General features: G+C 44.2%; 1 protein-coding gene across 1 annotated transcript in view; it reads right to left on the bottom strand.

Moving 5' to 3' along the window:
* ZMAT4 (zinc finger matrin-type 4) overlaps nucleotides 1-19,381 on the bottom strand; it is a 402,791-nt gene that overhangs the window by 178,426 nt on the left and 204,984 nt on the right. Inside the window, exon 5 of the mRNA XM_069754024.1 lies at nucleotides 9,017-9,250. Coding sequence (XP_069610125.1) covers nucleotides 9,017-9,250 — 234 coding nt within the window. The remainder of the gene's footprint in view (nucleotides 1-9,016; nucleotides 9,251-19,381) is intronic.

Consider the following 19,381-nt stretch of genomic DNA (forward strand, 5'->3'; position numbering starts at 1 on the left):
ATTCGGGTACTGCAGCTCAGTTCTACTGCATATGGTTTGAGAGACGTTGCAAAACTGTTTTTATGACTTTGGAGGGGGGCAATGTTTCTCCCAGGCGATGCTTCCAGGGAAAAATGAAAGAAGCAGCTAATTTGGATGCATTAAGTCTCCGTCATTCAGCATTCCCTTATCACAATGTATTAGTTTGACCCGTATTTCTCCTTTAATCCAATGGCATATAAAATAAATGAGTACATTCTATTACTTTCTGCTCATCCGCCACTTTACTATTCTGACATTAGGGAGGAGCAGAACGCCTTCCCAGAGACGATACAAGAACAACCCCTGACCCCCGTCTCGTTAAGTAACACAGCGCCGCCATCACACATCGCACCCTGGCCGCGGTGACATTGGCCAAGAACACATAAAGAACTGGCAATAAATCAAAGTGGCAGAGTTCAAGACCCCAACCTTCCAGCTTCCTAATGTTCAGTTTATTCAAGGGTAAAATCATTGTTTTAATCCACAGTCAGTATATTTAGTGTAAGGAAACTGTAACAATGGTGACATTATTCAAAATAAATGTGCGTGGGGGAGAAGGGGGCATTAATAGATATGGGAGTGATTCAGAGCATTAAGGCCAAATGCCTCGCAAAAGTCACATGTAATTAGCGTCACCAGTGCCAAACCAGAACTACGGCGCCCCAACATGGCCGGAGGTGGTTTCACCCCAATGAACCAATCATTACTGAGATTTTCAGGCTATGCTGGGAATAATGCTCCACTTTTTATTTTGTTCTTTTCTTCTAATTTTTTTTAATCCCAATGAACAAAAGTAAGTTAAATTTTGATAATAAAAAGGGCCCTCAATATACTACATATATGCGCCAAATATAAAAATGCCTCCCAAGCCTCTCCATTGATGCTTCCTCACTAGTGATGAGCATACGCGCTCGGATAAGGTGTTACCAGAGCATGCTCGTATGCTAACTGAGTGTCTTCAGTGTGCTTGAAAAATATATTTGAATCCTCGCGGCTGTATGTCTTACGGCTCTTCGACAGCCAAACAGGCAATCCCTGCATGTGTTGTGGCTGTTGAACAAGCAGCCGCGGAGACTCGAACATATTATTTGAGCATGCTGAAAACACTTGGTTAGCACCAGAGCATGCTCGGGTAACACCTTATCCGAGCACGTATGCTCATCACTATTGCTTACCCTTGAATTTAAAAAGTGCATGCTGTTCCAGATGAGCTGCCATCTGTGTGGACAAGAGGAATAACAATATTTCTGGTCATTACAAGACTTGTTTCCTGCATGTTCCCACTTGTAGACTGTGTCTCTCATTTTCATTTGTCGCTAAGCTAGTGGATATAGACTGCCGGCGATGACATCTCCCATACACTGGACACACAGAAAAGAGGAGATCCAGCTCCTCCCTTTCTTTGTAGCACATATTCCAAAGCAGCATGGTAGATATTAAACTGCAGTAATGAGCAGTGTAGATGTGAATCCAGCTCTGCTGTGAGATAGAACACTTACTAGAAAGCAACTTCAACTTTTAGGCTATGCTCACATGCCTCGTTTTCTGCATTTTTTTATGCAAATAATAAACTACATTTTACAGTACCAGCAAAAGTTATAAGAGTTCAGAAATGTAATGCACAAGCTTGTTTTTCTTTTACTGACTTAATTTGAGAAATTAAGCGTTTTTTTTTTAATCCGCAGCATGTCAATTGAGTTTGTGTGTGAACTAAGTTTTATGTGTGTATCTGCTTCTGTCTCTCTTTGTAGCACCCTTCTCCACTGCTATCGGCAGCATGAAACTCAGGTGGTGGCTCCATGTAGTAAAAAAAAATGAACCCTTTCCATCCTTGTGTTACTGTGTATGTAGGAGACTCCGAGTTTTGAGTCAATGGTTGTGGTTCCATAGATTACCCCTTCGATAACAGATATCAATGGAACCCAATGGATCAGGAGAGCTGTGTGTTGGGAAGTAAGGGATGGAAGATTTGGGGATGTTTTTTACTGGTCTTGTTTGTTCCTCCTGGCAGATCAGCAGATCTTTTATTAAAAGTGGCTCAGATGATATCTACCTTGATACCAGGATCTTTGAGGCGCAAAAAAAGTAATTTTATTAACAATATTATGATATAAAGTTCCTTTATTTTCAATCTTCTTGTTTAATACTAAATAAAAATCAAATATCATTGTCTTTCATGTGTCAACAAAACTGATCTGGAAAAACTTGATTAGTGCAACTGCGGCTCTTTCCATCATGAAGATTAACACTCTGCCATATTATGTCACCGTACACACGTAATAAAGTGCTGCCTCAGCCGGGGATTGAAATTTCTAATAAGACTGTAAAAGATAACAAGGAACAAAAAAGATGGAGAGGAATAGTGAGTTAATTCGGTGTCATTTGTCACTGCATAACCGCGTTGTAATTCGAGGATGATATCGCCATTTCTTATTTAATATATTTACTTGAGATGACGGATGCACATTTTTGCATTTTTCTGCTCTACAAGAAAGTGAGTGTTATTGGAGATAGCTGGCGACATAAAATATTAAATTCTATTTATTTCTATGTTATATTCATACTGTCACATAAATGTAACAGTCCGTAATGGATGAAGCTGTTCTGTGAAAGTGTTTAGTCATTACAGGCAAAATATGGAAGCTTCTTTTATGTTTAAGTTTCTTTTTTCATCTTTTTTTCACCTAGGTCTAAAGGTTTTCTCTTGTTCTGCACCAATTCGGCAAAACTGACCTCCACGCAATTTTCAGGATGGGTAATAATAATCAGAGACGGGCTAATTAGTTTGAGGCGAATCAAACTCGCCATGAATTTTACAAAGAAATTTGATTTACCCAAATTACAATTTTATTAAGTTCTCTTCGGCGGAATCAAGAAAAATGGAACTGGCATTTTGCTTGATTTGTCCGAAGAGAACCAAACAAAATTTTAATTTGGGCAAATCCAATTTCTTTGTAGAATTTAAGGCATATTTGAGTCGCATCAAACTGATGTGCTCAACTATTATTAGTAATATACCTTGTAGGACAGAAAAAGCGCAGATAGTGTCTTATCTCACAAATTAAGAGCAGATTCGCCAGTAATGTAACTGCTCGCCTAATGTAAAATATTCACAAGCATATAGCGCCGGCTGCTGCAGATCCACCGGTCGACATGTGACCGTAGCTTAATCGCTAAATAAGAGGATTTGTGGGTTACGATCCGCGCTGCCAGCTCATCCAAATCAGACAAAATGTACAATTGAACAGTGGTTTATTCTACGCCTTTCGGAGTGCGTATGACTCCTTCTTCAGGAAAATATCACAAGTCAAAAGACTTGTGGTATTTTCCTGAAGAAGGAGTCATATCATATGCACTCCGAAACGCGTAGAATAAACCACTATTCAGCAACTCTGATTATTAAAATATTAATTAAAATGTTATTGGGTTCTCTTCCGACGAATTAAAAAAACATAAAATTTATTAGGGTCACTTAGAATGAATCAAGCAAAATGGTAACTGTCAATTTTCAGAATTACGAAGAGCCAAGAAAGGGATGAAAAAAATTAACATTAGCGTCATCTGGCATCCGCCTATCCTGCCGTACAGTCTAGCTCGGGGGCAGCCGTCTTCTTCTGCCGCTCAGAGGTGTGGTCTCTTCAAAGGCATTTTCACTAGGCCTTGTGCAACGTCATGACGTCGTGGGGTTTTGTCGGCGCTGAGAGTCCACGTTAATCAGAGTGAAGGACTAGAGCAGGGCGGTGCGGCGGGGCAGGTGAAAGCCGGAGCGAGGTGAGTATAATATTTTTTTACCTATGTTTCTTACACTCTGGGGTCTGGAGAGACATCAGAGCATAAGAATGCATTTTTGAGACAAATCGAATTTCTTGTCTTAATTCTAGCAAATCTGAATTTGGCAGATACCCTCATCCCGAACGATAATTATGCAGCTAAAGTTACCTGTGCTTATGACACATTTTTGATGGTTCCATTCTCCTTGTGTTGTATAATAATCGATGGATGTTCTCACTTAAGGAGGGAACCTGTGGAGATGGGTGGAATTAAGGAGTGCTACGGGCAGTGATTCATAGAAAAAGAGTATGCAAATTAAGCTCTTCTCAAATTGAAAGGTATCAGCCAGGAGATATGGCCACCCTATGCGTCAATGTCCAACATGAGCATCCAGAAATCCCTCTCAGGAAAGCCTCTCTCAGAGTTTTTACCCCTCATCAGTGTAGAGCAAACTCTGGCTTGGCCGAGGCAACGTGAACCCCAAAACAGCTGTCTGTAGATGAGTTCCTAAATGGGATTTATCTCTGGTTATGTTTCAAGTGTTGACTTGTAAGGTTACGACCCCTCCTCGGTGATACTTGTGACGACGATTTTTCTTTCATTGCGTGAGAAGACTAATTGGCATTTCCTTTCCAGATCCAGATTTCTGACAAAAATGGAATCGGTGCTTCTTTATGGCCCTTTTACATGAGCCAATGCAAAGAGTATGGAGACAAACAAGCATTGCGATGACCTTCAGTCTCTAGTTTGCACATTGTCGGGGTCACCTCCCCTGTTGATTCAATCAACCGGTGAATCAGCTGATCACTGCCATGTGGGAATGATTCTTATGAAGGCTTGTATGGCAGATTATTAGTCTTATTAGATTATTAGTCTTTATGGCAGCCATAAATATCAGCGATCCTATTAGTCAGGGAGACATCATTCACAAAGACAAACTGCATTTCCTTACAAGTATTTCTGGGAGCTTTTGTATAAAGTCTTTGGATCCTTCCTCGTTGACTTAATTCTGTTCTAAACTTTCTTTATTGGACGTAATTGCTTTTTTTTGAGACTATTGTTGCTTGTAAAAATAGAAAAAAGGAACTGTATTCATAGTAACATTAACATTATTTTAACCAAACATGGATCCTTCGTCCCTAGTAAATCAGATCCATAAAATTGTTTGGATGAATGCATATGCCGAGGGACAAGGGCCGCTCTCGCCTCTTTAATTTTTTAATAAGACCGGGCTCATGAGCACAACGTTATCGCATTCACTCATGTACCGGGGGACCCGTTGCACACGACGGGGCTTTAAACTTTAAATACCATCATAAATGGACAACATTTACCAAGCCGCTTATGAATCGTAGAAGAGGATGACAGCACGGCCATTAATTATAGATGTACAAACTCTACACACAATGAGAGGAGTATAAAAAATAGGCTAAAAATTCTAAAAAGAAATTTAAAGAAATGAAAGAAAGTTTCAATTATCCCTTTTTCTCCATTTAAAAATAAAGAAATGAAAACATTTTTGGTGTTTTCGCATCTGTAAAGGTTTGATCTATCAAAATCTAAAATTATAGATATCAGATGGTAAACATAGAAGGGAAAAAAATATTGAAAGACCAGAATTGTCTTTTTTTTCAGTCGCCCCTATTAAATGCAATTAAATGCAATTAAAACATTGTAAAATTAGAAACTACAGCTGTGAACGCAAAAAACAAGCCCCCACCCAGCTCCAGCGACAGAAAGATAAAGTTACAAGTCTAAGAAATTGGAGATACAAACCATTATTTTTTTTAAGTTTGTACTTTATTTTAACTAGTAAAATATAAAAAGAACTAGACAAGTTTGGTAATTATCTCTGTCATTGTACCGACCTGTCAAATTACAATGCCATTTCATTTTTACAGGACTTTGAACAAACTCATATATGCTAATTTTTTTATGTTTTCAGTGAACTTGCCATTCATTGTTGTTAACCAGTTTATCAGCAACCTTACAGAATTATAGGTAATTTCTTCCCTTTGTTGCCTATCCCTCATTTCGCCTTCCATTGCCTAATATCTTGACTGCCCTAAAGTAAAAGCCTACCTAGCTATTATGACTTTAAATAGTGTGAAAGACAAGTGAGCAGGAGTAAACAAACACCCCTCACTCCTAGAGAGACAAAGACCCATCTCCCAACTTCCTGTAGATAAAGCTCCACCCCAATTCCTTAAGCAAAACCCCAAGACTTGCCCACTTCCTGTTGAGTGACAAAAGCCTCCCACACCTTCTGAAGAGAGAAAAAGACCACCACCCCTTGTAGAGACAAAGACCCATCATGAGTTCCTGCAAAGAGACAACCCCCCACTTCCTGTACAGAGACAAAGATCTTCTCCCACTTGCTATAAAGACAAAGACCTGCCCTTACATCATGTTGCAAGAGAAAGATCTGCTCTATCTTCCTGTAGAGAGACAAAGATCTGCTCTTACTTCTTGCAAAGAGGCAAAAATCCACCCCTGCTTCCTGTAAAGGTACAAAGACACACCCTCACTTCCTGTAAAGGTACAAAGACCCGCCCCCACTTCCTATAAAGGTATAAAGACGCGCCTCCACTTCACAAAGGTAAAAAGACCCGCCCCCACTTCCTGTACTAAGACAAACACTCACTTCTACTTACTGCAGAGAGTCAAAGACCGGTCTCCACTTCCGGTATAGAGATAATGAACTGCTACCACTTCCAGTAGAGAGACAAAGAACCTCCCCTACTTCCAGTAGAGAGACAAAGAACCTCCCCCACTTCCAGTAGAGACAAAGAACCACCCCCACTTCCAGTAGAGAGACAAAGAACTGTCCCCACTTCCAGTAGAGGGACAAAGAACCACTCCCACTTCCAGTAGAGAGACAAAGAACTGCCCCCACTTCAGTAGAGAGACAAAGAACCGCCCACTTCCAGTAGAGAGGCAAAAAACGTTCTCACTTCCAGTAGAGAGACAAAGAACCATCCCCACTTCCAATAGAGGGACAAAGAACCTCCCCACTTCCGGTAGAGGTACAAAGAACCACCCCCATTTCCAGTAGAGAGATAAAGAACCACTCCCACTTCCAGTAGAGAGACAAAGAACCATCCCCATTTCCGGTAGAGAGACAAAGAACCACCACCACTTCCAGTAGAAAGGCAAAGAACCACCCCCACTTCCAGTAGAGAGACAAAGAACCACCCCATTTCCAGTAGAGAGTCAAAGAACCACTCCCACTTTCAGTAGAGACAAAGAACCACCCGCATTTCCAGTAGAGAGACAAAGAAAAACCCCCATTTCCAGTAGAGAGACAAAAGAACCACCCCACTTCCAGCAGAGAGACAAAGAACCGCCCCACTTTCAGTAGAGAGGCAAAGAACTGTTCCCACTTACAGTAGAGGAACAAAACCTCCCCACTTCCGGTAGAGCGACAAAGAGCCACCCCCACTTCCAGTAGAGAGACAAAGAACCACCCCCACTTCCAGTAGAGACAAAGAACCACCCCCTCTTCCAGTAGAGAGACAAAGAAACGCCCCCACTTCCAGTAGAGGGACAAAGAACCTCTCCCACTTCCAGTAGAGAGACAAAGAACCGCCCCCACTTCAGTAGAAAGACAAAGAGCCACCCCCACTTCTAATAGCGAGACAAAAAACCACCCCCACTTCCAGTAGAGAGACAAAGAACCACCCCCACTTCCAGTAGAGACAAAGAACCGCCCCCACTTCCAGCAGAGAGACAAAGAACCACCCCCACTTCCAGCAGAGAGACAAAGAACCACCCGCACTTCCAGTAGAGAGACAAAGAACCACCCCCATTTCCAGTAGAGAGACAAAGAACCACCCCACTTCCAGCAGAGAGACAAAGAACTGCCCCACTTCCAGTAGAGAGACAAAAAACCGTTCTCACTTCCAGTAGAGAGACAAAGAAACGTTCCCACTTCCAGTGGAGGAACAAAGAACCTCCCCACTTCCAGTAGAGCGACAAAGAGCCTCCCCCACTTCAAGTAGAGAGACAAAGAACCACCCCCACTTCCAGTAGAGAGATAAAGAACCACCCCCACTTCCAGTAGAGAGACAAAGAACTACCCCCACTTCCAGTAGAGGGACAAAGAATCTCTCCCACTTCCAGTAGAGAGACAAAGAACCATCCCCACTTCAGTAGAGAGACCAAGAGCCATCCCCACTTCCAGCAGACAAAGAACCACCCCCACTTCCAGTAGACAGACAAAGAACCACTCCCACTTCCAGTAGAGAGACAAAGAACCACCCCCATTTCCAGTAGAAAGACAAAGAACCACCCGCACTTCCAGCAGAGAGACAAAGAACCGCCCCCATTTCCAGTAGAGAGACAAAGAACCACCCAACTTTCAGCAGAGAGACCTAGAACCGCCCCACTTCCAGTAGAGAGACAAAGAACCGTTCCCACTTCCAGTAGAGGTACAAAGAACCTCCCCATTTCCAGTAGAGAGACAAAGAGCCACCCCCACTTCCAGGAGAGAGACAAAGAACCACACCCACTTCCAGTTGAGACAAAGAACCACCCCCACTTCCAGTAGAGGTACAAAGAACCTCCCCATTTCCAGTAGAGAGACAAAGAGCCACCCCCATTTCCAGGAGAGAGACAAAGAACCACCCCCACTTGCAGTAGAGACAAAGAACCACCCCCACTTCCAGTAGAGAGACAAATAACCGCCCCCACTTCCAGTAGAGAGACAAAGAACCACTCCCACTTCCAGTAGAGGTACAGAGAACTGCCCCACATCCAGTGTAGAGACAAAGAACCGCCCCATTTCCAGTAGAGAGATAAAGAACCGCCCCCACTTCCAGTAGAGAGGCAAAGCCCGGCAACATTTCCTATAGAAAGGTAAAGACCTGCCTGCAATTCCAGTTGATAGACAAATATCTGTCCTTCATTTCCTGGAATATGTCTTGATATCGCTTCTGTTTGAAATGTACACACAAGCAGCAACAGGCAGTATACAGCAAGTTACACGGAAGTGAGACAACCAAAAACAAAAGGTTGGATACCATTACAAATATCATGGCACACTGTAAAGAAGCCTGAAGTTCCAACAAGCGAGCAAGAAACTCAGGAGAAACGTAATCCATATGGTTCTTCTACATATGGAGCCAAAATCCACTTGAAAGCAGTAACCAGTATTACCAGTAACATCCATTAATGAAAACCTTTATGACTATTCAAGAACATTACATACAATAAATGGACTCACCTTCCAGTGCCTCAGAATCCAAGGTTTCACCCAGTCTTTGTAGAAGCTTTGCCCGTGCCGCGTTCTTCTTGTGTTTTTTCCCTTCGTAATGTTGCTGAGCCATCATTGGGTTGTTAAACCAAGCTCGACAGAGGTCACAGAATTTCCGAGACTCGCTCCCAATGTGGATGCTCCACAAAGTGTCTTCTTCCTGGATGTTGACTTCCGTGGGTTCTGGGTTTTCTTGCACAGGTTCTGTAAAAGAAATGAACACCAGAAATTAGAGCAAGGATCACTAGAGGTCAGCTATGACAAAACCAAAATCTCCAATTTTGCCATGATTTAGTTATGCATAATTAAAGGGAACCTACATACCTACTTACTAACATTGATGTTGGCTTTTTTTGCACTAGACCAGACACTTTTAGACTTGCGTACAACAAAATGACATAAATGATATCAGAAATCTACACCAGATCTACGTCTAAGCTACACCCTCTCAAAAAATGGTCAGGTTTTTCTGACAGTTAGGTGGACGGTGATTGGAGTGGTGGCAATGGTCTTTTAAAGCTCATTCTTGGCATCCATGGGGGTCCAGGTGGTCAGACCACCACCAACCCTATGGATAGGAGAAGGCTTGCAATGTTAGGAATACTCCTTTATATGCACTAAAGTCTGGAGTGTCGATTTAGTCTAGCAGCTGAATTTAATCCATTGTTCCCCGTTGTCAGCTGAGGACAGTCTGAATATCACATTGTGTGATTACCATCACAAGTGCAAAAGAAAAACAGAAATGACCTCTATTCTATGCGCCGTATCTCTAGCACCGAGAAACATTTCCATACCGATACATGAAGAACATTCGCTGCTCTTTGCCAACTTTTTGCAAATGCCTTTTTAAGCACTGTACCTATTCTGCAGCCAACTCATTAATTTCCATGTGAAGTTTATGATAATTTACATACTAAACGTTCCGTTCTCTGCTCGAAAGGTTTGTCCAAAAATTTTGCATTTTAACAGAAGCTCCCATAATACGACAGATCAGCTTGACGCAAAGGGCGATACCTGTCATACGACGAGCTGCATTGCGGAGCAGCCGGATCCATCCCGTGTGATGAAATACTTTGTGTGACTATGTGCGTTACGATGCCAAAGCCTTCGACTTCGAAGGAAAATAGACCAATTGGTTACAACACAAGGAATATTCACCAGTAAATACGTCTCGGACATGGAAGCATTTATCTTTCTGGGAAATTAATGACTTCCTTTTTTTTTAGAAAGATTCCTAGATAAATGTGTTATTAATGCACTTGGGTCTGGAAATCTTAGAAAGCCTCTCATCTCCAGTTCAGAGATTTCCATTAAGTAAATCTCTTTCATCTGACTCTCGGAGGATAGCCTTGATTATTTATGATTTGATGCCTAGTCACAGAGCAGAATATGAAGCTGCCAAGAACGGATCCCGAAAACAGACTGACTTCAGAAAAAGTGCCACTTTCTTCTCTGCGGCACAGCTGTCCCCTGACATCCTGGATACCTTGATGCCTTTAAATATGCAGGGTATTGTTTCTTCTTTTTTTTTTTTTTATAACTACTTTTAGCATTAAAATTGTAGCGTAAAAAGTTCCTCTGGTGATCTGACGAACACACCGGACATTGTCCGTGGAGAACCCCCTGATATATCAAGGTCCAGTCCTTACTAGGGACCTCCCACTTCTACCACCAATACCAAGATATTCAGACTTTTGGACCTTTTAGAAAGTTATATATAAACAATATTTTCCGAAATCTGTTACAGGCTATGGACTCATTTGACATAAGAAAAACTATTTTTACACATGTTAATGTTTACCCTTTGTTCCAAAAAATTACACTAGTTTGCAATCTTCATCCCTTCATTCATTTGCAGACCTGCTAACACGCTTATTGAGATCTGATCCAAGTTTCAGATTTTTCTCTTGCAAGAGTGTCTCTCCCTGTAATATAGGCTGGATGTGAGCTCTGTGTGTATCCAGCATGCTGCTGCCTTCATATGTTTTCATGTATTAGCACAGCTCCAATATTGTACTTTCCTCACCATGTGCCTTCCACCTTCTCTATAGTCTGTTTTCTCTGCCCTCCAGGAGACTGCATATGCTTTCTTTCCTGTCCACAAGAATTTATGTACAACCCCTCACCACTCCCTCCTGCTATCTCTAACACAAAGAGAAAGGGGAGGTGAGTAGAAAGAGCTGCCAGGAACCAGGTGTTCTGATGGATTTTTATCAATTTTTGAAAAAGCACTGAGCTAGATGAAAGATTTATAGACACACTTCAGCAACAGAATGGTAAAAAAAATGCTTAAATAAGTTACTTAATAAGTGAGGATTCTCCGATGTCAGGCACTCACGTGACCGTAAGTATGTGATTTGCAAACTTCTGACCACATTCCAACTAGACTTGTCTGGCCTTGACCAATACACTTGCATTGAGCAAGACTGCGCCCGTCTAGTTGGCATGTGACCGCACAGTACATACTTGCGGTCATGCTCCCGGCACCGGAGAATCCTTACACCACTCAGTGTGGGTGATGTGAGGACTCACAAGTCTGCAGTCACTTAGAGTGTAGCCTAATGCCAGACACCCCCTTTAATTTTGCATTTAAGGAGCACATAGACAATAAAAAAAACATCTGTATGAAGGTGTGTTGGTCTTTAAGGGTAAGGTCAATTTTGCGGGTTTCCATCTCATAAAGTGATGGCATATTTCTAGGTTACGCTGACACTTTTTGATTTGTAGGGGTCCTGCTAATCCTGAGAATTACTGTAAGTGCTGGAGTAGTGCTGCCCCTCCTTTTAACGTTCACCTCTTGGCCCATATGTTGTGCAGAGAACTGCAGCCAACACCATTCATTTCAGTTTTATTTATGAGGCATATATGTAATTAACATGGAGGCGGGTATCAGGCTTGCACCGCAAGGTGACACTGATTGATTATGACCTTGGGTCACACGACCACAATTACTGATGAACATGCATCATATATACGACTGGTCTTGATTAAAACAGTGATGTCAGTTTTAGTTATTTTTTTCTTTTGCAGGAAAGAAATCAAATAACGTAGTTCCGGTGGTCAATGACCAGAGTCTGCGGGGTCTCCTGCCGCTGCAATCACTGGATCAGATTGTCACGCACATGGCTTCATACAGACAGATGAAGAGTGCTAATAAGAGACTGCAGGTGGAAATGTCTGAGTGACCCGCAGTGTGGTGGGATTTTTGATATCAGCTTGTCATCCTGACCTGACCTCAATCTCAGAATGCCGGTCGCAGGGTTTCTGAGATGAGAGAATACAAGAATATTCCTATCATTGATGGAAAGAGATGAAATCATCGCAGCATCAGAAAACATTCCAGGGTAACAGGTCTCAAAATTGGTGGCTGCTTTTTCTGTGCCCTCTCCCTCTTTCTTAGTTTTGCACTGTCATGTCTCACGACTTGGGAATTATACAGTATTGTGTTGTACTGTCATTGTATTGTTACTGTTACATTTCTATGCAATAAAATTTGCCTTTTAGAAGTTTGTCCTCTCTGTCTCCCTGTCTGCCTCACTAGCTCTGATGTCAGTAATTCCTCCCTTCATCCTCATTCTGTGTATGTCAGCCATGTTATGAGGTTCATGTGCGGCGCCCCAGGGTCATGGTCGTCGCAGTGGTATTGCTTTCATCTCGGGGAGAGTGATGCTACGTTTGGAGGCAAGAAAGGATAACTGCATCCAGGTATCACAAACATGCAACACACATTTCACACTCCAGGCCACCAGGGGGAGCTTCTGCTCCTATTTATTAGGTCACTCCCTATATATATATATAAAACTGGTAGTCTGTAGGGAAAGTCAGTCAGTTCCAGACAGAAGTTAGTTCCTGACAGAGCTCCAGTCAGGAGTTCTGTTAGTGAGTTCCAGACCAGAGTCTGAGGAGGACAGAAGGTTAACGGAGCTGTGCATGCCCTCAGAGCTGCAGCTCTCGGAAAGAGACATTGAAAGACCGAATTGTATTGCAGCGAGCGTGAAGGAAGTAGAAGCAAAGGAGAGGATACCAGAAGGGGACCAGCCTTCTGAGGTGCAAAATCCCAGTAGCCGGAACACCGAGGGAGTAAGGACCTCTACGCCTTATTTCAGAGACCGGCAGGACAGCTAATTGCAGGTTACCTGTCTGCACCTAAACCCAGGAGGCACAGTGACACCTACAGAGCCGGGTTATCTAAGAGACCCTATAAAACAGGCTCAAGTCATCAGTCATACAGGTTTTGTCCTATCCTATATGGGGGACAGAGAGAATGAAACACCACAGCTGTGAGATCCTTATGTGAAGCCACAGGCAGTAAGGGACTACACCACCACTGCGCAAGGGAAGGCTACTGATTTCCACCTGGACAAGGGAACTCTGGACTTGCCTCCAAACCAGCTGGACTCTGCCTGTCCTGTGATCTGGTGCGCTGGACTGTGGATGCTGAAGTCTTCAGTAAAGGTAGAGACTTCAACCTTGTGTCCTCTTTCTTCTCTGCGCCTCTCACCATATCACCATCTACACACCGGGAAGCCCTGGGGAAATGCTTCACCTGTGGGAAGGTATACTATCTAGCTGCCATAACATCACCCCAGCGGACCCCTTAAAGCAGCGTCGGTCACCCTGACCGAATACCACAGGTGGCATCATGAACATAAACTTTATCCCTTTAAAGACCTTTCCCTTTTATACGGATGTCCCAGGGCCACAGACCGGGTCAGCCACCGTGACATCCCCCTGTGAACCGAAGGACCCGGTATCGAGTACCCCACGTCCCTTGGAGGCGATCCAACTTGGCGTCACGAACAGGACCTACAAAACCCCGTGAATCGGGTCATGTGTGCCTAAAGACTGTGCAAGAATTGTGCCTGAACTGTGATTTATTGAAAGACTGTGTATTGCAAAAAGACCGCCAAAATTGCCACCAAAACCACTGCCATTACAGCGCCACGAGAAGCACTGGAGAAGAAGGGCATGCCATCATGGGCGGGAACTAACTGAGAAGCGCAAAAAATAATGGCAGCCCAGTCCAAGTATCTCTGTACCCTGAGGACGTGTCCGTCAGCAACAGAGATCTGCCTTCTGAGCCTAAATGGCGGGAGGAGACCTAGAAGAAGGAGGAGGAGAGAGCGGGAAGGAGACCTGGACGGAGAGAGCCACGTGGAAGACGCCATGGCCAGCAGTCCGGAACCAGAGTACGGGGTGGAAGCGGAGGACTCCCTCAGAGACCTGGAAAGGAACCGTGGCAACCCGTCACCAGTCGACCCTGCACTCCTGCAGACTGGAGAGGAAGCTCTGATCGACCAGCTCCTGCAGATGCAGCTAGACGCTGGGACCATCTGCAAGCCAGCACCCGCGGAAGACGTGCAGTAGCCGTGTTCCGTCCAGCAGCCCTTGACACCGGAGGAGGAGCCCGGCACCGGAGATGCTGCGGGAGGTAGGAACGACAACCCTGCCCCAGTAGCCGAAGACCTCATAGTGGGCCCCGTAGCTGCACCACCCTGTTGTGGGTCTGCTCGACTCCAGATCCTAGGGGAGTGGGACCAGGCCACAGGGATGGAACAGTTCCTGAAGACCCCGATCCAACCCGCCAGCCTACCTGGAGAGGTATATGCAGAGAAAACCATCTACCGCTGGGTGAATCACAGGTCAAATCTCATGGGGTTCCGACGGGACGACCAAGCAGGAGGGAGAAACCCTAGAGGTCCTGAGCTGGGACGAATACCAGCAGCAACTCGCCCGCAGATGGGAAGAAAGGGAGGAGGAACACCAGGCCCGGCACAGAGCCTTTGACAAAAGGGATCTGCAAGCCAAGGCCCAGGCCTGCAAGGATCGCCATGTAAACCAGGCCCCGCTTAAGCAGGGCACCGTGGTAGCCTTTAAATTGAAAGGAGGATGGGGGTTCATAAAGGAGCAGGGGTTGTACGCGGAAGTATTTGTCAACCAGAGGAACGTAGAATCCCATCTCTGGGAAGGACACCCGGATAGGGATCTGTACCCAGGAGACCGCGTCACGTACACCAGGCACTTTGGTGAAAAGGGGTGGTACGCATTAAACGTCCACAAGTGCAAAGACTCCATGTCCAAGCCGTATAGCTCCAAGACACCAGCCATACCACCTCGTGAAGTAACAGCGCTTCCCTGTGCCAAAGCAGTCACAACCACCACTACTCCCACTGTCACCCCTGCCTGCACCACCACTAAGACTATGGTGTGTACCATCACCACTATGGAGACTGCAGTAGCCACTAGGTCAACCATCACCTGCACCAAAGCTGTTGTGGAACAGAGGTCAGTAGGCACCCAAACCCCGTCAAGAGTGCAGGCGCACCGCATGCAGTACCTGGTAGCCGCCCATATCCTAAGGGACTGCCTTTACCAGTGCTACCCCAGTAAAACAAGAAAAAATGCGAGAAATTACTGTTAATAGTTCACTGTTAAACTCTTTGCTGCTCAAGTTTATTGAACCCGGCCAGGGATATTTCTTAAAGGGGTCCTCAGTTTTTAAGAGGGTCCTAAGTTTGCACAAGTTATCTTAATTAAAGACAGTCATGGACAGTGAATGGCTCACAAACATTCCACTGTAAATAGTTTGCACCTTCTTAAAGGTGCTTCCCACTGGTTTTACAAAAGAAGTTTTAAAAAAAGACTGCTTCTAACATTGTTGTGAGAACTGTTTTGTTTTCCAGAGACATGGAGAAAAACCCGTTTGGTGAGGCAGGATTCCGGGTCTGGATACATGCCTTGTAGCCCGCCCAAAACCAATGTTGAGGGTTATTGACGGGTCCCTCGCATCGTTCCTGCTGTTCTAAAGTTTTGATTGACTTGAATATTAATGTGATTGATAATGTGATGAAAATTTTATACACCATCCTATGATAATTTTATGCACCATGCTCCCTCTGATAATTGTATACAACATGCATCATCTGATAATTTTATACAACATTCTCCCTCTGATAATTGTATACACCATACTCCCTCTGATTATTTTAAACAACTTGCTCCCTCTGATCATTTTATACAACATGCTCCCTCTGATAATTGTATACACCATGCTCTCTCTGATAATTTTATACAACATGCTCCCTCTGATCATTTTATACACCTTGCTCACTCTGGTAATTTTATACAACATGCTCCTTCTGATAATTGTATACACTAGGGTTGAGCGAAACGGATCGGACAAATTCAAAAATCGCCGACTTTCTGCAAAGTCGGGTTTCATGAAACCCGGCCCGATCCTAGTGTGGGATCGGCCATGAGGTTGGCAATCTGCGTGCAAAAGTCGCGTTTCATATGACACTTTCAGCGCCATTTTTAGCCAATGAAGGAGGACGCAGAGGGTGGGCAGCGTGATGACATAGGTCCCCACCATTTAGAGAAGGGCATGACAGTGATTGACTTGCTTTCTGCGGCGTCACAGGGGCTATAAAGGGGCGTGCATGCCGGCCGTCATCTTACTTCTGCCTGCCGAGCTGAGCATAGGGAGAGGTTGCTGCAGCTTCATCAGAAGAAGGGATATAGTTAGGGAGGGAATTAACCCCCAAACTGCTTGTGCTGTAGCGATTTCCACTGTCCAACACCACCTTTTTTTTGCAGGCACAGTGGAGTTTATATTTTTGTGCATCAGCTCTGTACCTTATTAGGCTGCCTTATAAAGCTCCCTGATAGCTGCATTGCTGTTTGCACGCCGCTGTGCAAACCAACTGCTTTTTAACCCCTTCATGACCTTGGGATTTTTCGTTTTTCCGTGTTCATTTTTCACTCCCCTCCTTCCCAGAGCCATAACTTTTTTATTTTTCCGTCAATTTGGCCATATGAGGGCTTATTTTTTGCGGGACGAGTTGTACTTTTGAACGTCATCATTGGTTTTAGCATGTCATGTACTAGAAAACGGGAAAAAAATTCTAAGTGCGGTGAAATTGCAAAAAAAGTGCAATCCCACACTTGTTTTTTGTTTGGCTATTTTGCTAGGTTCACTAAATGCTAAAACTGACCTGCCATTATGATTCTCCAGGTCATTACGAGTTCATAGACACCTAACAGGACTAGGTTATTTTTTACCTAAGTGGTGAAAAAAAATTCAAAACTTTGCTAAAAAAAAAACAAAAATTGCGCCATTTTCCGATACTTGTAGCGTCTCCATTTTTCATGATCTGGGGTCGGTTGAGGGCTTATTTTTTGCATGCCGAGATGACGTTTTTAATGATAGCATTTTGGTGCAGATACGTTCTTTTGATCGCCCGTTATTGCATTTTAATGCAATGTCGCGGCGACCAAAAAAATGTAATTCTGGCGTTTCGCATTTTTTTCTCGCTACGCCGTTTAGTGATCAGGTTAATGCTTTTTTTTAATTGATAGATCGGGCGATTCTGAGCACGGCGATACCAAATATGTGTAGATTTTATTTTTTTTAATTCATTTACGGTATTTTGATTGGGGTGAAAGGGGGGTGATTTAAACTTTTTAATTTTAATTTTTGTAATTTTTTTCACATTTTTTTAAACTTTTTTTTTTAACTTTTGCCATGGAGGCTAGAAGCTGGCATAGCACGATCGGCTCTGCTACATAGCAGCGATCTGCTGATCGCTGCTATGTAGCTGAAAATCAGGTGTGCTGTGAGCGCCGACCACAAGGTGGCGCTCACAGCTGCCGGCGATCAGTAACCATAGAGGTCTCAAGGACCTCTATGGTAACTATTCTGAAGCATCGCCGACCTCCGATCATGTGACGGGGGTCAGCGATGCGATCATTTCCGGCCGCCCGGCCAGAAGTGGTAGTTAAATGCCGCTGTCTGCGTTTGACAGCGGCAATTAACTAGTTAATAGGTGCGGGCAGATCGCGATTCTGCCCGCGCCTATTACGGGCACATGTCAGCTGTTCAAAACAGCTGACATGTCCCGGCTTTGATGCGGGCTCACCGCGGAGCCCTGCATCAAAGCAGGGGATCTGACCTCGGACGTACTATCCCGTCCGAGGTCAGAAAGGGGTTAAAAGCAAAAATCCTGTTGCTCCTTTCTGCACAGTTATCTTGTTTCTTTGTCCACACTTTTGTGCACAGCAGTCCTTTTTATTGCTGCCATACTTGTCCTGAGATCATTGTAGGGAGATTGAAATTGTACTACAGTCCTTGTATTTTTTCATAGATCTTCCAGCCACTTTCTGCCACTTACATTGTGTGGTTATATACACTGGGCCTAAGTTTTGGTTCAGTCTCCCCCCAAAAAAGGGAGATTTAAATTCTCAACAAGTATATATCCACCTTCTACCTTGTTTTACAGTACCATATAACGGTTGTTATTTTGGTTAGATTTTCCACAAAATGAGGAAGTCTGGTGGAAGAGGCTGTGGGCGGTGGTTGCCAGCTGGTACTGATGGTGGTGGTGGTGGTGCATCTGGTGGTAGTGGCAAAAGCACAATAGCACTGGGCATCTAAAATAGACACCTGGCCAGAATTGGCAGAATATGCATTACAGGAGCTCGCTTGCCCAGCTTCTAGTGTGCTATCAGAAAGAGTATTCAGTGCTGCTGGTTCAATACTGACCGAAAAAAGGACTCGTCTGGCTACCCAAAATGTTGATGATCTAACCTTCATTAAAATGAACCAATCATGGATTTCAAATTATTTTGCCCCACCTTCCCCTGCTGACACGTAGCTTGCCTGAAAAATGTCTTACTTTTGGCCTCCTCTTACTGACTTCTCCAATTCCTCCATTTGCAGCTGCTGATTGTCCACCAAAGGCTATTTTTTATTCCTCCCTAAATGGGCTGACTCCCCCCACAGGGCCGTGGTCACCACCTGGCGCAAGCACCCATGCGAGTGCCGTTTGCCTGGACAGGTGGGTGGGCCCACTCTTGGGCGACGGCACTGGCACAGGGTCCCTCATAGTACAATGAAGTGTCTCTGACGGTGGTGGTGCACAACCAACGTCAGACACACCGTCGTAATATGAGGGGCCCTGTGCCAGTACCGCCGCCCACGAGAGAGTGTTCCTCCCCAGCTCGAACAGCGCTCTACCACTTGCAATACTTACCTCTCCCTGATCCACCACTGTGTAGTCTGTGCTGTTAAATCCTTCAATGGCACCGTCAATACAAATTTGTTGAAATGATAGATGATAGTTAAAATATACAGTGGCCCTGGCCTCCATTTAGACCAGTTAATACTTTGCGCCTACTACCACTGTCTGCTACTCAGCAGAAGAGCCCACCCCAATACCTAGCTATGCCGCCTGTTTATTTATGAACAATTTTTTGGCAGACATTTAGCCCACTTTATTATTTGGGCCTACTAACTTAGTCTGCTACTCATTACAATTTTCCGACACTGAGCAAAGC

Source organism: Ranitomeya imitator, chromosome 2 (assembly GCF_032444005.1).
Source record: "Ranitomeya imitator isolate aRanImi1 chromosome 2, aRanImi1.pri, whole genome shotgun sequence".
Taxonomy (NCBI): Eukaryota; Metazoa; Chordata; class Amphibia; order Anura; family Dendrobatidae; genus Ranitomeya; species Ranitomeya imitator.